General features: G+C 54.5%; 1 protein-coding gene and 1 long non-coding RNA gene across 4 annotated transcripts in view; both read left to right on the forward strand.

The window, feature by feature from the left end:
* CD82 (CD82 molecule) overlaps positions 1 to 5,274 on the forward strand; it is a 46,783-nt gene extending 41,509 nt beyond the window's left edge. For all 3 annotated transcript variants that reach the window (XM_036427004.2, XM_036427003.2, XM_036427005.1), the window contains 4 exons: positions 627 to 728; positions 3,320 to 3,541; positions 3,766 to 3,849; positions 4,380 to 5,274. In XM_036427004.2, the coding sequence (XP_036282897.1) occupies positions 627 to 728; positions 3,320 to 3,541; positions 3,766 to 3,849; positions 4,380 to 4,457 (486 nt within the window). In that variant the 3' untranslated portion in view covers positions 4,458 to 5,274. The remainder of the gene's footprint in view (positions 1 to 626; positions 729 to 3,319; positions 3,542 to 3,765; positions 3,850 to 4,379) is intronic.
* A 5,257-nt stretch (positions 5,275 to 10,531) lies between these two features.
* LOC118712826 lies at positions 10,532 to 13,271 on the forward strand. Its single transcript, XR_004986139.2, has 2 exons — positions 10,532 to 11,160; positions 11,804 to 13,271. It is a non-coding gene; the product is annotated as an uncharacterized LOC118712826 (long non-coding RNA).
* Positions 13,272 to 13,840: the final 569 nt, after the last annotated feature.

Here is a 13,840-nt window from a genome sequence, read left to right on the forward strand (position 1 = left end):
AAAATACAAGACAAAGAGGGCTGGGAGGGTGTGGGGAGGGGAGGGACGCTATCCTGTAGGGTGGTCCAGGAAGGCCTGTCTGAAGAGGTGACGTCTGGGCAGAGCCCTGAAGGACGTAAAGAGAGTCATGCTGATGTTTGGGGGAAGAGGATTCCAGGCAGAGAGACAGCAAGTGCAAAGGCCCTGAGGCAGGAGAGAGAGCCTAGCACAGAGACTGCTAGGAGACCAGTGGAATGGAAGCAGAGGGGACAAGAACAGAAGGAACCAGGTTTGCTGAGATCAGGGGACAGAAGAGGCAGGGCCCTGTAGGCATTGAGAAAATGTTGGCATTTGTCCCAAGAGCTGCAGGGAGCGACTGGGGGTGGTTTTTAGCAGTGACATGGAAAGATTCACATTTAAAGGGCCCTGCGGCTGCCGAGTGCCGAATAGACTGCAGGGCAGGAGTGGTCCTAGCTGCACTGGGCATAGCGTGGTGACCAATGGGAAGTGCCAGGAGAGTGGTTGGAATGGACAATGAAGTTCTGTGGCCCCGTGAGCATGTCCCTGGGCTCGGTTTAAGTCGATGTGACCAGAGGTGGGCATGGGTTTCCAGAAATCAGACCTGACCCCAGCTCTCCTCTCCGCAGGTGAAGCAGGAGATGGGCAGCATCGTGACCAAGCTCATCCGGGACTACAAGGACGGGCAGGAGGACAGCCTGCAGCAGGGCTGGGACTACGTGCAGGCACAGGTAAGCTGCATGGGGAGGGGTGGCCAGCGTGAGGTTCCGGGCCTGTGGGTTCCTTTGTGTCTGGGTCTGGACGTCCGTGTGCCTGTATGCACCTGGCAGAATAGGTTAGCTAGCGAGTTTGAGTGTGTATCTGATGCGGGGGTGAGGGTGGGAGGGGGCCTTCTGGCACCTCAGCCACTAGCACAGCTCCTTGCTCAGGGGCCCCAGGTCTTGGAGGCTGTCCCATAGCTCACAGTGCTCCCGCCTGTGGCCAGAGGGCAGGGGTCAACTCTTGGCCCTCTCACCACAAGCCAGGCTGGCCAGTGTTGGGAGCTCTACCCTGGAGGTTAAGAAATGGGGCGCCATGTCTGAATGGAGGCTACCTCTAGGGAGGAGCCCGTGGGGACTTCTGGGGTAAGAGGATATTCTAGTCATTGATCCAGGTGGTTCTGCCGGCACGCAGATAAAACTCACAGATTGAATTTGTGTATACTAGCGTATGTGTATTCCACCTCAATTAAAGTGGGAAAGGCGGAGACCAAGTGACTGACTAACAGAATGAAGGACTACGTGGCACGCTGACTGAATGACTGATGGAATAACTGACTGACTGAAAAAATGGCTGATTGACTGACTGAATGAATGAATGATGGAATAACTGATTGACTGCATAAATAACTGGTTGACTGACTGAATGAATGAATGAATGGTCATCTGACCAGGCTCCCAGCTGCCCTGGTGGTGAGCCATCATCACATACACATCAGCTCAGTGATCAGGTCCCAGCAGCCTCCTCTCTCATGTGCCCTTGGCCAGGACCCCTCCTCTGGGCAGCAGCCTCCTCCTCTCTCCGGAGGACACTGGACACAGCAATCATGTAGGACCCACTGGCACCGACTGGCAGGAGCATCTGGAGACTGAGGAGGGACTTTGCCCAGGAGACGTGGGCATGATCTTCTGAGCTGCGAAGGGGGAGGGTGTTTTCTGGCCTGAATGCCTCTCGGATTTCCTGGTGAGGCCAGGCGGGAGGGCCTGGGTCACCTGGAGGGCTGAGTGCACACAGGGGCCTGTGGTCATCACACCATTAGTGTGACCCACAATTCCTGAGGTGCTTTGCTCAGGTTGGAGGGAGTGGCTGTGCCAGGATGAACAAGTGCCACCTTTCAAGGAGCCTGGGGTAGCAGGGAGACCTTGGGAGCTGAAGAACATCCACAGGGGAAGGTAGTTGGCCAGTCGGGGGGTCCCTGTAGCTGGCAAGGCTCTGGGTGATTCTGATGTCTGCCAGGCACCACTTGGGAAGATGGTCAAGAACGTAGACTGTGAGTCAGGCTCCTGACGACTGGGATACTAACTTGGGCCCTTCCTGGCCAGACCTCTGAGACTCAGTTTCCTCACCTATAAAACGGGGCTATGAGTCCATACCCATTTGGATAGTCATAATTTCATTCGTGGGGTGAACTTGTAAAGCCCGTGGCACTGAGGCAGCACTTAGCACTTACGTGGTGTTTTATTCGCCACGCACAACCACTGAGACACAGGGTGGGTGGTGTCCGGGCTCGGACCTCAGCACGAGGTGCTGGAGAGGAGGGCTCCGCCTGGTGCAGTGGAAGGTCAAGGAAAGCCGCCCCCCTTTGTGGGAGGATCTCCGAGAGAAGGCAGATAGGCAAAGGCAACATAAAAAGTACAACCCGAAGCCCCAGAATACCTGAGATGGAGATGCTTGGCACGCCCCCTGCTGGCGACCAGGCTGCTTGGCAGGGACTCATCACTGAGATGGGAAGGAAGCAGGTGAGCAACTGACCATGTGCTGGGCACCGTGGCTTGCAGCGCACCCAGCTCACCCATGCAACTCATGTAGTCCTCCCAGGGATCCTAGCCTAGTGGTTACTGCCATCCCATTCTCCAGGGGAGGAGTCCAGCCCAGAGAAAGGCAGCGGCTTGCCCATGTACAGGGCAGGGCCAGGATTTGAAAGGAGCCCTGCCCCCACTCTGCCCCACTCTGCTTTCCTGGGGCATTTCCGGCAAGGGCCCAGCCCCTGGCAGTGGAACTGGCCTTTCCTAAGCAATTACTGTGCTGTCCAGACCTGTGCCGGGCGCTGCGCCTGCCTCATCCCGTTTAGTCCTAGTCTCAGGGAGTTAGAAAACGTATCACCCCATTTTGCAGATGAGGAAACTGAGGTCAGTACTTTGACCAAAGCTGAGCAGCTGGTAGGTGCCAGAGCTGGGATTTGAACTCAGGAGCCTGACTCCAGACCCCACACCCTTAGCCGAGTGCCATCTGCCCTCCTAACTGTCCCCACCCCTGTGTTCTGCCTTTCAACCTGAACTTCCCTCCTGTTCCGCTTCCTAGTTTTGCTAGTTATGTCCTGATTTTTTTCCTTCCTACTGTTTAGCAGTGTATGGTATGTGTTTCCCGAAAGTCCCTTTACATTCTTCGTGGCTCACAGAAGCTGAAGCAAAACTTAAATTCGACAACTCAAGTCCTGGAGGTGTGGCTGGGACCGACCAGGGAGACCTAGACCTGAGCCTCTTCCCAGGCGGCCCCACCTCTGCCAGGAGGGCAGCCTGCCCGATGGGCATGGGCATGAGCATCCTGTCCCCTCTCTGCCCAGGGCAAGTGCTGCGGCTGGGTCAACTTTTACAACTGGACCGAAAACGCTGACCTCATGAACCGCACCACCGTCACCTACCCCTGCTCCTGCGAGAAGAAGGGGGAGGACGACAGCCCACTCGTGAAGAAGGGCTTCTGCGAGGCTTCCGACGTCAACGGGACCCTGAGTGGCAACGGGACCCAGGGCGACAACAACCCGGAGCAGTGGCCCGTGTACCAGAAGGTTCGCAGAGGGCGGTGGGGTCCAGGGGCTGGGCTCCCGCTCCTTCCTCTCCCCCTCCTCCACTTAGTTGTTCCTGCCTTTGATCCATTTGTCTGCCTGTCACCTGTCCCTTCATCACCTATTCACTAGTATATCTATTCAGGATACACACAGGCCCCTCCAGGCTGGGGTGGCCACGGCGGTGCTGCCTGATGGGGTGACGTGGCTGTGTTCTTCCCTCGCAGGGCTGCATGAAGACGGTGCAGTCGTGGCTGCAGGAAAACCTGGGCACCATCTTAGGCGTGTGTGTGGGCGTCGCTGTCATTGAGGTCCGTGTCCCCTCTCTGCAACTCTCCCCATGCTCTGTCCCCATGGGTTGTCCCTGCTCTGTTGATGTCCTGGGGGAGTGGGGGGAGAGGGGGAGGACACTGTGGCAAGCCTGGCCTGAGCACTGTCCCCCGGCCCTCTGCTACCTGAATCTCAGGAATCAATCTCTCTCTCTCTCTCTCTCTCTCTCTCTCTCTCTCTCTCTCTCTCTCTCTCTCTCTCAATCTTTTATTGATTTCAGAGAGGAAGGGAGAGGGAGAGAGAGATAGAAATATAATGATGGGAGAGAATCATCGATAGGCCGCCTCCTGCACGTCTCACTCTGGGGATAGAGCCTGGAGTCCGGGCATGTGCCCTGAGGGGGGATTGAGCCGTGGCCTGGTCCATAGGTCCACGCTCCATCACTGAGCCGTGCAGTTGGACGAGGGTTCTCTTCCTCCCTGTGTGTGGAGCCGGCCAGGGGGGTGCTGCCCCGGGGCCTCTGGGGGCTGGGTAGCCCACCTCCGCTGACTCCCGCCCTCTCCCTCCACAGCTCCTGGGCATGCTCCTGTCCATCTGCCTGTGCCGGAACGTGCACTCCGAGGACTACAGCAAGGTCCCCAAGTACTGAGGCAGCTGCTGCCCCCGCCTCCCCGCCCAGCCCCCAACCTCAGGGCTCCCAGGGCGTCCCTGGCTCCTTCCTCCTGGCCCGCTGCCCTCCTCACTGCTCAGGCACCTGTGCGCCGCCCTGTGCTGCCGGGAGTGAGGGGCTGTCCGGGGCCCGGACCCCTCCCTGCCTCTCTGCCTCCAGCCTGGAGCCCGGCTGCTCTGTGGCTCCTCTGCTCGCTGCCCGCCAGGGTTCTCTGAGCAACTCAACGAAAACCCTCCCTGCGGCGTTTCTGCGCAGGTGGCTGGGTTTCTACCTGCCTCGGGGGATGTGTGTATATATATATATATATATTGTAAGGGGGAACATGTATTAAAAACGGGGGGAGGGGTAGATAAGGCACCTTGGGCTGTCAGGGGACTACCCACCGCGTGGGTCAACTGTCTTTCCACTATAAGGCTTACACCTTGGCTCTCCGATTTTCATTAAAGGCTGCGGGAAAGGGTAGGCTTTGCTCAACGACGTGAGGGAAGGCACCCCTCCCCAGGCCCGACCCCGCCCCAGCCAGGCAACTCCGATCTGCCGGGCCACCTCGTGGGGGCAAGGCCGAGATGGGCCAGGCTGAAGGGGGCTTGGCCTGGCCCTGGGCTGCTTAGGGAACCCAAGGGGTGCGTCCCCGAAGTGTGTGTGGCACAGAGCCGGCCCCTTGTTCGCCGGGACCTGAGCCGTCCGGGAGCGGGTGGGTGAGGCTGTGCTTTGCAGGGTGAGGAGGGCTCCGTGCGCCACTCTGTAAAGCACGCTGCATATCTGAAGACTGACCATTAAAGAGGATTTGTAAGAATCTGGTCTGACTCAGGGATGCTGCGCCCCGGGCCCGGGAGGACGAGAGGGGAGAGAGAGGGTGTGAGGGAAGTGGCGGGGTGTGCAGGGAAGCGTGGTGGCACCCACTGCTGTCCCCAGGGCAGGGGCCCTTTCTCGGCACCTCTGGCCTCCTCTTCAGCCCCGTGCCTTGGTCCATCCGCCTGGCTGCCCGTGTGGCTGGAATTTGATTTGTATATCGAAACAGGTGGGTAGATTGTACCTCTAGGTTCCTGCCTCTGAGACCAGGTGGCCCCAGAAGGTATAGAAAGTGGGCTGGTGAGGGAGGGGTCAGGGAGGCCGCAGGACAAGCCTGGCCTCTGTCTGAGCATCTGGTTTTGACAAAGGTAGGAAGCATTTTTTGTATTAAAGAAATGTGATAGCAAAGGACGTGCAGCATTCAGGAGCTTTTACAGTGCAATGTGGACCTTGAAGGAAGCTCTTACTTGTACTCACAGGGAGACCCAGCGCTCCCCAGGCCTGGCTGCATGAGCCTGCACTGCCGCTGTGAGGCATGTCATGGCAGGTCCCTCTCGCTGAGATGGGTGTGGAAGTCAGCGGGAAAGATGGTGTTGCTCAACCATCTCCTCCTCTCCAACTTCTTGGGGCCCTGGAAGAGGCGGAGGGGTGGGGTGGAGGGACTTGCTTCCCTACAGTAGGGCAGGAAGGGCAACAGATGGGAAGTATTCCAGAAGAATCCATCAGGTGGCGCTGCTGCCCAAGCCTAGGAGAGTTGTTCCAGTTACTGCAGGTCCCTCACCAGGCCCAGGTCTGTGGTTTCTCTGGCGAAATGCAGATTCCAGGGACCAGGAATTCTGATGCAGCCATTCTGAGCCGGGGGCAAGGAACCTGCATGGTTAGCAGCCCTCGGAGGTGGTTACTACATCACAGTACTTCAGATTCTTAAGGCCCTGATTCGATGTAGCCACAGATGTACCCCAAAGGGAGATGGAGCGCTCACAGCAGACATCACTAATTGATCACTGTTCTCTTCTGAGCCTAGATGCTCCCAACTATTCTTAAGGCCATCACTCTCTGCCGCCTCAGAATCCTGCTCAGCTCAGCACGAGCCGTCAACCAGGTTGAATGGCAAAACGAAAGCAGCCGCCACCCTTGAGCTCCAGTTGTTTAGACGAACTATACAGGGTTGGGCAAAACCCATATTTAATTTTGCCTCTGGGCTTCCCCAGCGGTCAAAGCAAAAAAGGGAACTATTGCCAATTATATGGCTCTCCTTCCCCAAGGCTTCCTCAGGCCTAGCTACTAGGAAGAATGTGGCTGGCTGGAATCTAGAATTCAAACCACCCTCCAACTCACGAACCTCAATAGCCCTTCATGACCAAAGCAAAAAGAGCTCTTTGGTGGGAAGTGCAGTTAACTTGGCTCAGGGACTCCTCTGCTTGCTGAGCCCTGAAGTAGGATGATGGAGGATGATCCAAAGCCCCACCCTTACCTCCCAGGTCTTTCCCTGAAGTAGGATGATGGAGGATGATCCACAGCCCCATCACCCAGATTTCAGATTCTGGCCCCAGGACGGGAGAGCATGTGCTCCTGTTTCTTTAAGCCAGTCTGTGTTATCAGAGCAGCAGCCTCAGGTGATACTCACCCACCTGCCCCCCACCTTTTGGGGCTTGGCCGGGTTCTGGGAACAACTGGGGCTCCCAGGGAGATTCATCCCTGTGTCTGTGCCTCAGTCCTTTCTGAATCCCACCCCCATACTTCCCGTGGCTCCCTGGCAGTGACCGTGCATTGAGCACACCAGGGCAGGCTGCGCCTGTGTCATAGGTTTTGAGTACACGGTGGCGAAGACGCTGCATGGCAGCTGTGCTCTGGTGAATGCGGGGAGTCTTGCACACTCCTCTGTATGTACCTGTACCACCGACACATGCACACACAGCACACGCATGAACACAGCTGCCAACTCCCGACAGCACGGGCCATGCTGAGTGTTGCTGGGGACCCCTGGGGCCCATCCCGGGCCTCTGGCATCCTGTGGAAGGAAGCTGAATAATGAACACCGAGTGGAACAAACAGGATAGAGGGTGGAAGCGCCCATCACTCAGCTCCCTGCCCCCCACCCCAGCCACACTGCACAATCAGCCATTCCCACGGTAAACCCCTTCCCAGCCGAAATGAAAGGAAATCAAAACAGCGGCTGGCAGAGTGGCATCGCCTGTCTAGTGTCATCGCTGAGATGGGACCATAGTTCCTTCCTCCAGGGTTACTGTGGGGCAAGTGAGGGAATGTACTTCCCTCGCTGCTTCCCAGTGAAGCCAGTCCCAGGACCGCTCCCCTGCTCCATGGGATCCCTGCCTCAGTGCTGCCACCCCCTGGACAGGACCGGGCAGGCCATCCTACCTGGCTGTGCCTGGGGAAGGCACAGCCAGGTAGGATGGATCTCCAGAGGGCACCTGACCTGGGAAGCCCACTCCCACCCCCACCCCCCACCCCCGCCGACCCCTCTGAAGTCATTTCCCCAGCATCTGCCCTCTGGCCTGGAGCAATGCCAGACCCAGAGCCAAGCCAGTCACCCCTCCCCCTAATGTTCCCTGAGATGCTTCCAGCAGCACCCTCTGCAGACAGAAATGGGCTTCCTGCAGGATGCGGGGGTGGGTGGGGGTGGCAGGAACAGCTGGACGTGCAGAGGGGCCAGCGGAGAGGGCGGGGGAGGATGGGAGGCTAGAACAGCCTCCCGGGATGCTGGGGGCGTGGGAAGGGGAAGCAGTGGCAGCTGACAGCGGTGCAGGGGTCTTGGCTTCTGCCCCTGCGTCACACACCTGGTGAGCCCAGCTTGCGGCGTCCAGGGTGACAGCAACCCTGGGATCCCAGCAGCCAAACCTCTTGGTTCTCTTGGACACACAGAATTGTGAGCTGAATCCACGGTGGTTGTTTAGGCCCCCACATTTGGGGGTAACCATTACACGGCAGTAGCTAACTGATACAATGATGACCTCAGATAGGAATAATGATAGCATCACCTGCAGAGGGCCTACTATACACCAGGCCCAGGCCCTCATACAACACAGATGACCTCATTTCTTCCTCTCAGCAGCTCTGAGAATTGGTACTGAGACCCTCACTTTATAGATAAAACACACACACACACACACACACACACACAGGCTTGGAGGGGACATGGGCCTCTTCTAAGGCTGCCTGACAGGAAGCAGCCGAGCCAAGGTTAGAACCCAAAGTCTGTCTTCTTGGACTCAGATCTGAATCTCCTTCCCAGACCAGCCTCAATGTCAGAGAGAGCTTGAGGGAGTGTAATATATTCTGCACACAGGGGCTGACGTCATTGAGAATGTTCTCAGCCTTCTCTGCCCAAGAATTATGCCGTAGCTCACCCTGCCATTCTCTCACCCCAGCCCGTGCCTCTAAAGAGAGAAAGACGAAGGCAGCGATTTCGGGACCGTTCACTTTTTTTTAATGCCGCCTCCTATTTAATCAGCCGATATGTATTGGGAGCCTGCGCCCAATTCCACAGCGGTCTTTCTTTGGTGACATTTCCTGGATTCCTTGCATGCCAGGCTGTCACCCAGTGCACACCGAGGTAGTTGGGATCATCCTCTCTTTACAGATGGGGAAACTGAGGCCCCAGAGAGGGGAACTGACCACCTGAGGCCACCTAACTAGTCAGTGTTGAAGATAGAATTCGTTCCAGGGTTGGCTGAGTTTAGGGAGGGCCTCGCCTTCCTCTATCACTGTAAATGATATTGGTGTTTTTATTATAAAAATAGCACATGATTACTGTCAAAAGCCACCATGGAGACAAATATAAAGCTGTAGAGCAGTGGTTCTCAACCTTTCTAATGCCGAGACCCTTTAATACAGTTCCTCATGTGGTCTTGGGCAAACCTGTCTCGACCCACAGGTTGAGAACTCACAGCTGTGGCTTTTTAAAAAGGGATTCTGAAACTTCCCCTGGGTCCTGTGTATGTGGCATGTTGGGCCTGGGAGGCTGAGAGGAGAAAGAAAGGGGAGTGAGGGTGCTGGAAGGGGTCCCTGACTCGAAGAGCTGATTTTCTCTCTGCCTCAATGATGCCCAGGTGAGAGGCTGGGGGAGGCCTCATTCTACACATGGCAGCCCTCCTCCGGGACAGCCTGCCCAAACCCCTGCACTGGAGCTGAGAACCTCAGTCACTCTCCATCTCTGGCCCTCTGTCTCCTCATCTTTCAGTCGGAGAGGATGCTCAAAGCCACGTCCCAGCAGATACTGAAAACTAGAGTTTCCTGTCAGCACTTTGCACACATTATCTTAATTATTCCCCCAAACAAAACGGAGATCTAAGAATTCTTAGTGTCATCTTTATTCTAACTGCCCAGGGTCACATAGCTGGTCAGTGGGTGGCTACAGGGCATGTAAATCTAGCGCACGCACATACACACACACACACACACACACACACACACACACACACACACACACACCCCGCTCCCAACCCTGGGGCTCAGACTCACTGCTGCAGGCCTCCTTGCAAATGCCTGGACCACACCTGCCAGACTCACTAGCTGCTTGTCAGGTGGGTCTCCCACACTTGTTTGCCTGGTGTCTTAGAGTAAGTAGCTGCCCCCAAACTCCCCTAGTGCTCTGACCTCTCAGAAAGGAGTCCTGCTCTTCTAGCCCTCCTCTCCCCGCAAAAATTATCCCTCTGTTCTCCTGCCTAACCTTGCTCCCCCTTGGATCAACCTTCAGGCTGCTTTCCCTGACCGTGCCCCCAATGATATCAGGGTTTTGCTATGCCCTCCCCTGCATGGTTCTCTCCTCTAGCACTGCCTCCTGTCCGCACACATAGGCCATGGGTTCAAATCCAAGCTCTGCCCTCCTGAGCTATGTGAACATCAGCAAGTGAGTTAACCTTTTAGCTCCTCCTCACAAAAGTGGGCATACTGCCGGTCCCACCCTCACACTGACTAAATGAGTTGGCAGCTGGGCAGGCTTGGAAAGTCTGCCTGAGGGAGCAAGCTCTCCTGCCTGGTTCCAGGCACTGTTCTCCCCATGGGGGCTCTCCTGGCAGAAAATTGTAATTGCTGGTTAGGGTTTGGGTCTTCTGGGCTGAATTCTAAGTTCCTTGATGGCAGGGAAGGCTTCTGGCTTGTTCCTTGCCCTGCCCCCAGCTTGGAACAATATGCCTGACACATTAAAGGCAATTAATACATATTTTTTGGATGGATGGATGGATGGATGGATGGATGAGTGGATGAATGGGTAGGTGGGTGGATGGATGGATGGATGGATGAGTGGATGGATGGATGGATGGATGGATGGATGGATGGATGGATGAGTGGATGGATGGATGGATGGATGGATGAGTGGATGGATGGATGGATGAATGAATATAAAGTATCCCTTTCTTGGTGCCAGAATAAAATAAGATGAAATAAGAAAAGAAGTTGGGCTACGTCCTGCTGGCAGTGCCCCATGCTTACTGTATGTAACAATCATTGGAGCTTCTTCTTATAAATCTAGGTTCCTGGGCCTACCTGGAGGATCTGGCTCCTTGAGAATGAGGGGCTCTAAGAACCTATGAAGAATCAACAGCATTCCTGCATGCAGTCAGGAGCCCTACAGGTGAAGAACAGGATGAGGGCTTAGGGGCGAGGAGCAAGGACACGTGCTGGGTGGAGGAAGGTCAAACCCCCCTCAGCTCCCTGCCTGCAGAGGAGAGCCAGGGTAGGGCACTAATTCTAAATCAAGTTCACAGTTGTGAGAGACTACCACCTGGGACCAGGGGCTTCTCGTGGTTACTCGGACTCGTGTTTGCAACTTAAAGTAACCTAAGCATTTTGTCACCAAACGGAGATCAGAACACTGTGGGGCTGCCTAGTTCTCCCCTCGGCATGGGGAGGAGCTTCCTCCAGTGCAGTGGTTCTCAACCTTTCTAATGCCGCAACCCTTTATTTTTTATTTTTATTTTTTTAAAATATATTTTATTGATTTTTTCAGAGAGGAGGAAAGAGGGATAGAGAGCTAGAAACGTCGATGAGAGAGAAACATCGACCAGCTGCCTCTTGCACACCCCCTACCGGGGATGTGCCCGCAACCAATGTACATGCCCTTGACCGGAATCGAACCTGGGACCTTTCAGTCCGCAGGCCGATGCTCTACCACTGAGCCAAACCGGTTTCGGCTAATGCCGCAACCCTTTAATACAGTTCCTCGTGTTGTGGTGACCCCCCAACCATAAAATTATTTTCGTTGCTACTTCATAACTGCAATTTTGCTATTGTTATGAATCGTAATGTAAATATCTGTGTTTTCTGGGGGTCTTAGGCTCTACAGCAGTGGTTCTCAACCTGTGGATCGTGACCCCTTTGGGAGTTGAATGACCCTTTCACAGGGGTCGCCTAAGACATCCTGCATATCAGATATTTACATTACGATTCATTAACTAGCAAAATTACAGTTATAAAGTAGCAATGAAAATAATTTTATGGTTGGGGGTCACCACAACATGAGAAGCTGTATTAAAGGGTCGCAGCATTAGAAAGATTGAGAACCACTGCTCCAGTGAATGCGACAGAAATAGATGTCGGGGGACAAGAATCAAGTTGCTTTCCTCTCCCAGCCCATGAGGCCAGCTCATCCAAGGCACCAGTGCCAGTCAGTTACCACAGGTAGGAATCTAGTTCCTTAAAGGCAGGCCCTGCCCAACCCAGCTTTGTCCTTCTGGGCCCTGGCTCCGGGCCCCTGGCACCTGTAGATGTTCATTTCCTCCCTTGCTGCCTGCCACCTGACCCTGGTTGTTCAGAAGGGGCAGCATCAGGCACCTGTGAGAGGTTAGCGGAAGGTCTCACAGAAGAGGGCTGAGATGCTGGCCATCCCTGCTGACATCTGCAAGTGTCAGTCACGTAAATGAGACAGTGCACACAAGCAGTGAAGAAATCAGGACGCCAGACAGTCAGGCATCGATCAAGGGACAGCTGGCCACTAGACTTGCTAGTTACACAGACAGAGAGACAGACAGACCGCTGACAATCATCCACATCCATTCGATATGGACACTGCTTTCTAGAGTCTCCTCCCAGGACTCTGAAAGTGTCTCTCCTCTACTGAAGGCCCCTCCCCAGGAGGCCGGGTCCCGGGTGCTCCTGGCACAGTGCCAGCTCCTGATCACTGACTTGGCAGCCTCCTAGCTGTTGGCTCCAGCACTGCCCCTCCTTCTTCCTCTCTCCCTCCTAAGGTGGGAGCTTCAGGCTCTGCCAAAGCATTACTAAGAGTGGGGGTGACGTCACCCTCCCTGGTCCCACCCCTCCCCAGGCCCCCCACTTACCTTTCACCCTTGGCTGCCCCTGAGAATATGACACATCCTGGGTGGGGGAAGGGCCATCCCCGGGACAGACATTGACGGTCCTTGGCCCCAGGCTAGCATACTCAGATCGCCCTGCCTCCCCCCAGCCACAGGCTGCTCTGCCTAGCTGAAGCAGCTCTGCTCCCAGAGACCACGCTGGACAGATCCAAACGCTCACACAGGCTCTTCCACTCATGAGTTGGGTGGCCCTGGGCAGGGGCCTGCACCTACCTGGGCCTCCTCTCTAAAATGAGGCTAATAATCAGACCTGCCTCAGAGGGCCAGTGTGAGGCTTAAATGAGGTCAGGTCCATCAGCACTCTGCCCCAGGGAGGGGAACTTGGGTCCATTTTGATTGCCTGTGGGATGTTCACTTCTGAGATACACCTACACACACCACTACCACCAAAACCAAAATAGAGTAGGGAGGGTGCATGGTCCACTAAATGTGAGGAATGATGCCAAAAACCTTCTCAACATACTCCCCATCTACCCAACCCCACCTCAGCCTTTCACAATGAACGCTCCAAGTTTTTATTATAAAAATAGCACATGATTATTGTCAAAAGCCACCATGGAGACAAATATAAAGCTGTAGAGGAAGCTCCTCAATTCACTTTAAAAATGTGAACAAGTAACAAGAGTCCAACAAACTAGATAGATTTGGAAATTGATCAAGCTTCTAGAAATGAAAAATACAACCCTTGAAATTGCAGAATTCAAACCCAAAGAGGAGATCATATATATATATATTTTTTTTAAAATAAATTTTATTGATTTTTCACAGAGTGGAAGAGAGAGGGATAGAGAATTAGAAACATCGATGAGAGAGAATCATCAATTAGCTGCCTCCTGCACACCCCCTACTGAGGATGTGCCTGCAACCAAGGTACATGCCCCTGTCTGGAATTGAACTCGGGACCTTTTAGTCCGCAGGCTGTCGCTCCATCCACTGAGCCAAACCGGTCCCGGCAAAGAGGAGATTATATAAAGCTGAAGACATAATTAGTAAAACATTAGTTAGAGCTACAGAAATTATTCTGAATGCAGCTCAAAGAGAAAAGAGTTGGAGAATGTAGAGGACAAGTGAAAAGAGGTATGATCATCTAACATGTTTCATTAGGATACTGGACAGAAAGGAGAGGAGTGTAAGGAAGAGGAAATATTTGAGAAGATCATAATAACATTTTCACGAGTTGTGGAAAGACAGCAAAGCTTATATGCAGAAAACCCAATAATTCTTAAGTGCTAAAAGTTA

This window comes from Pipistrellus kuhlii, unplaced genomic scaffold (assembly GCF_014108245.1).
Source record: "Pipistrellus kuhlii isolate mPipKuh1 unplaced genomic scaffold, mPipKuh1.p scaffold_m20_p_9, whole genome shotgun sequence".
Lineage (NCBI taxonomy): Eukaryota > Metazoa > Chordata > Mammalia > Chiroptera > Vespertilionidae > Pipistrellus > Pipistrellus kuhlii.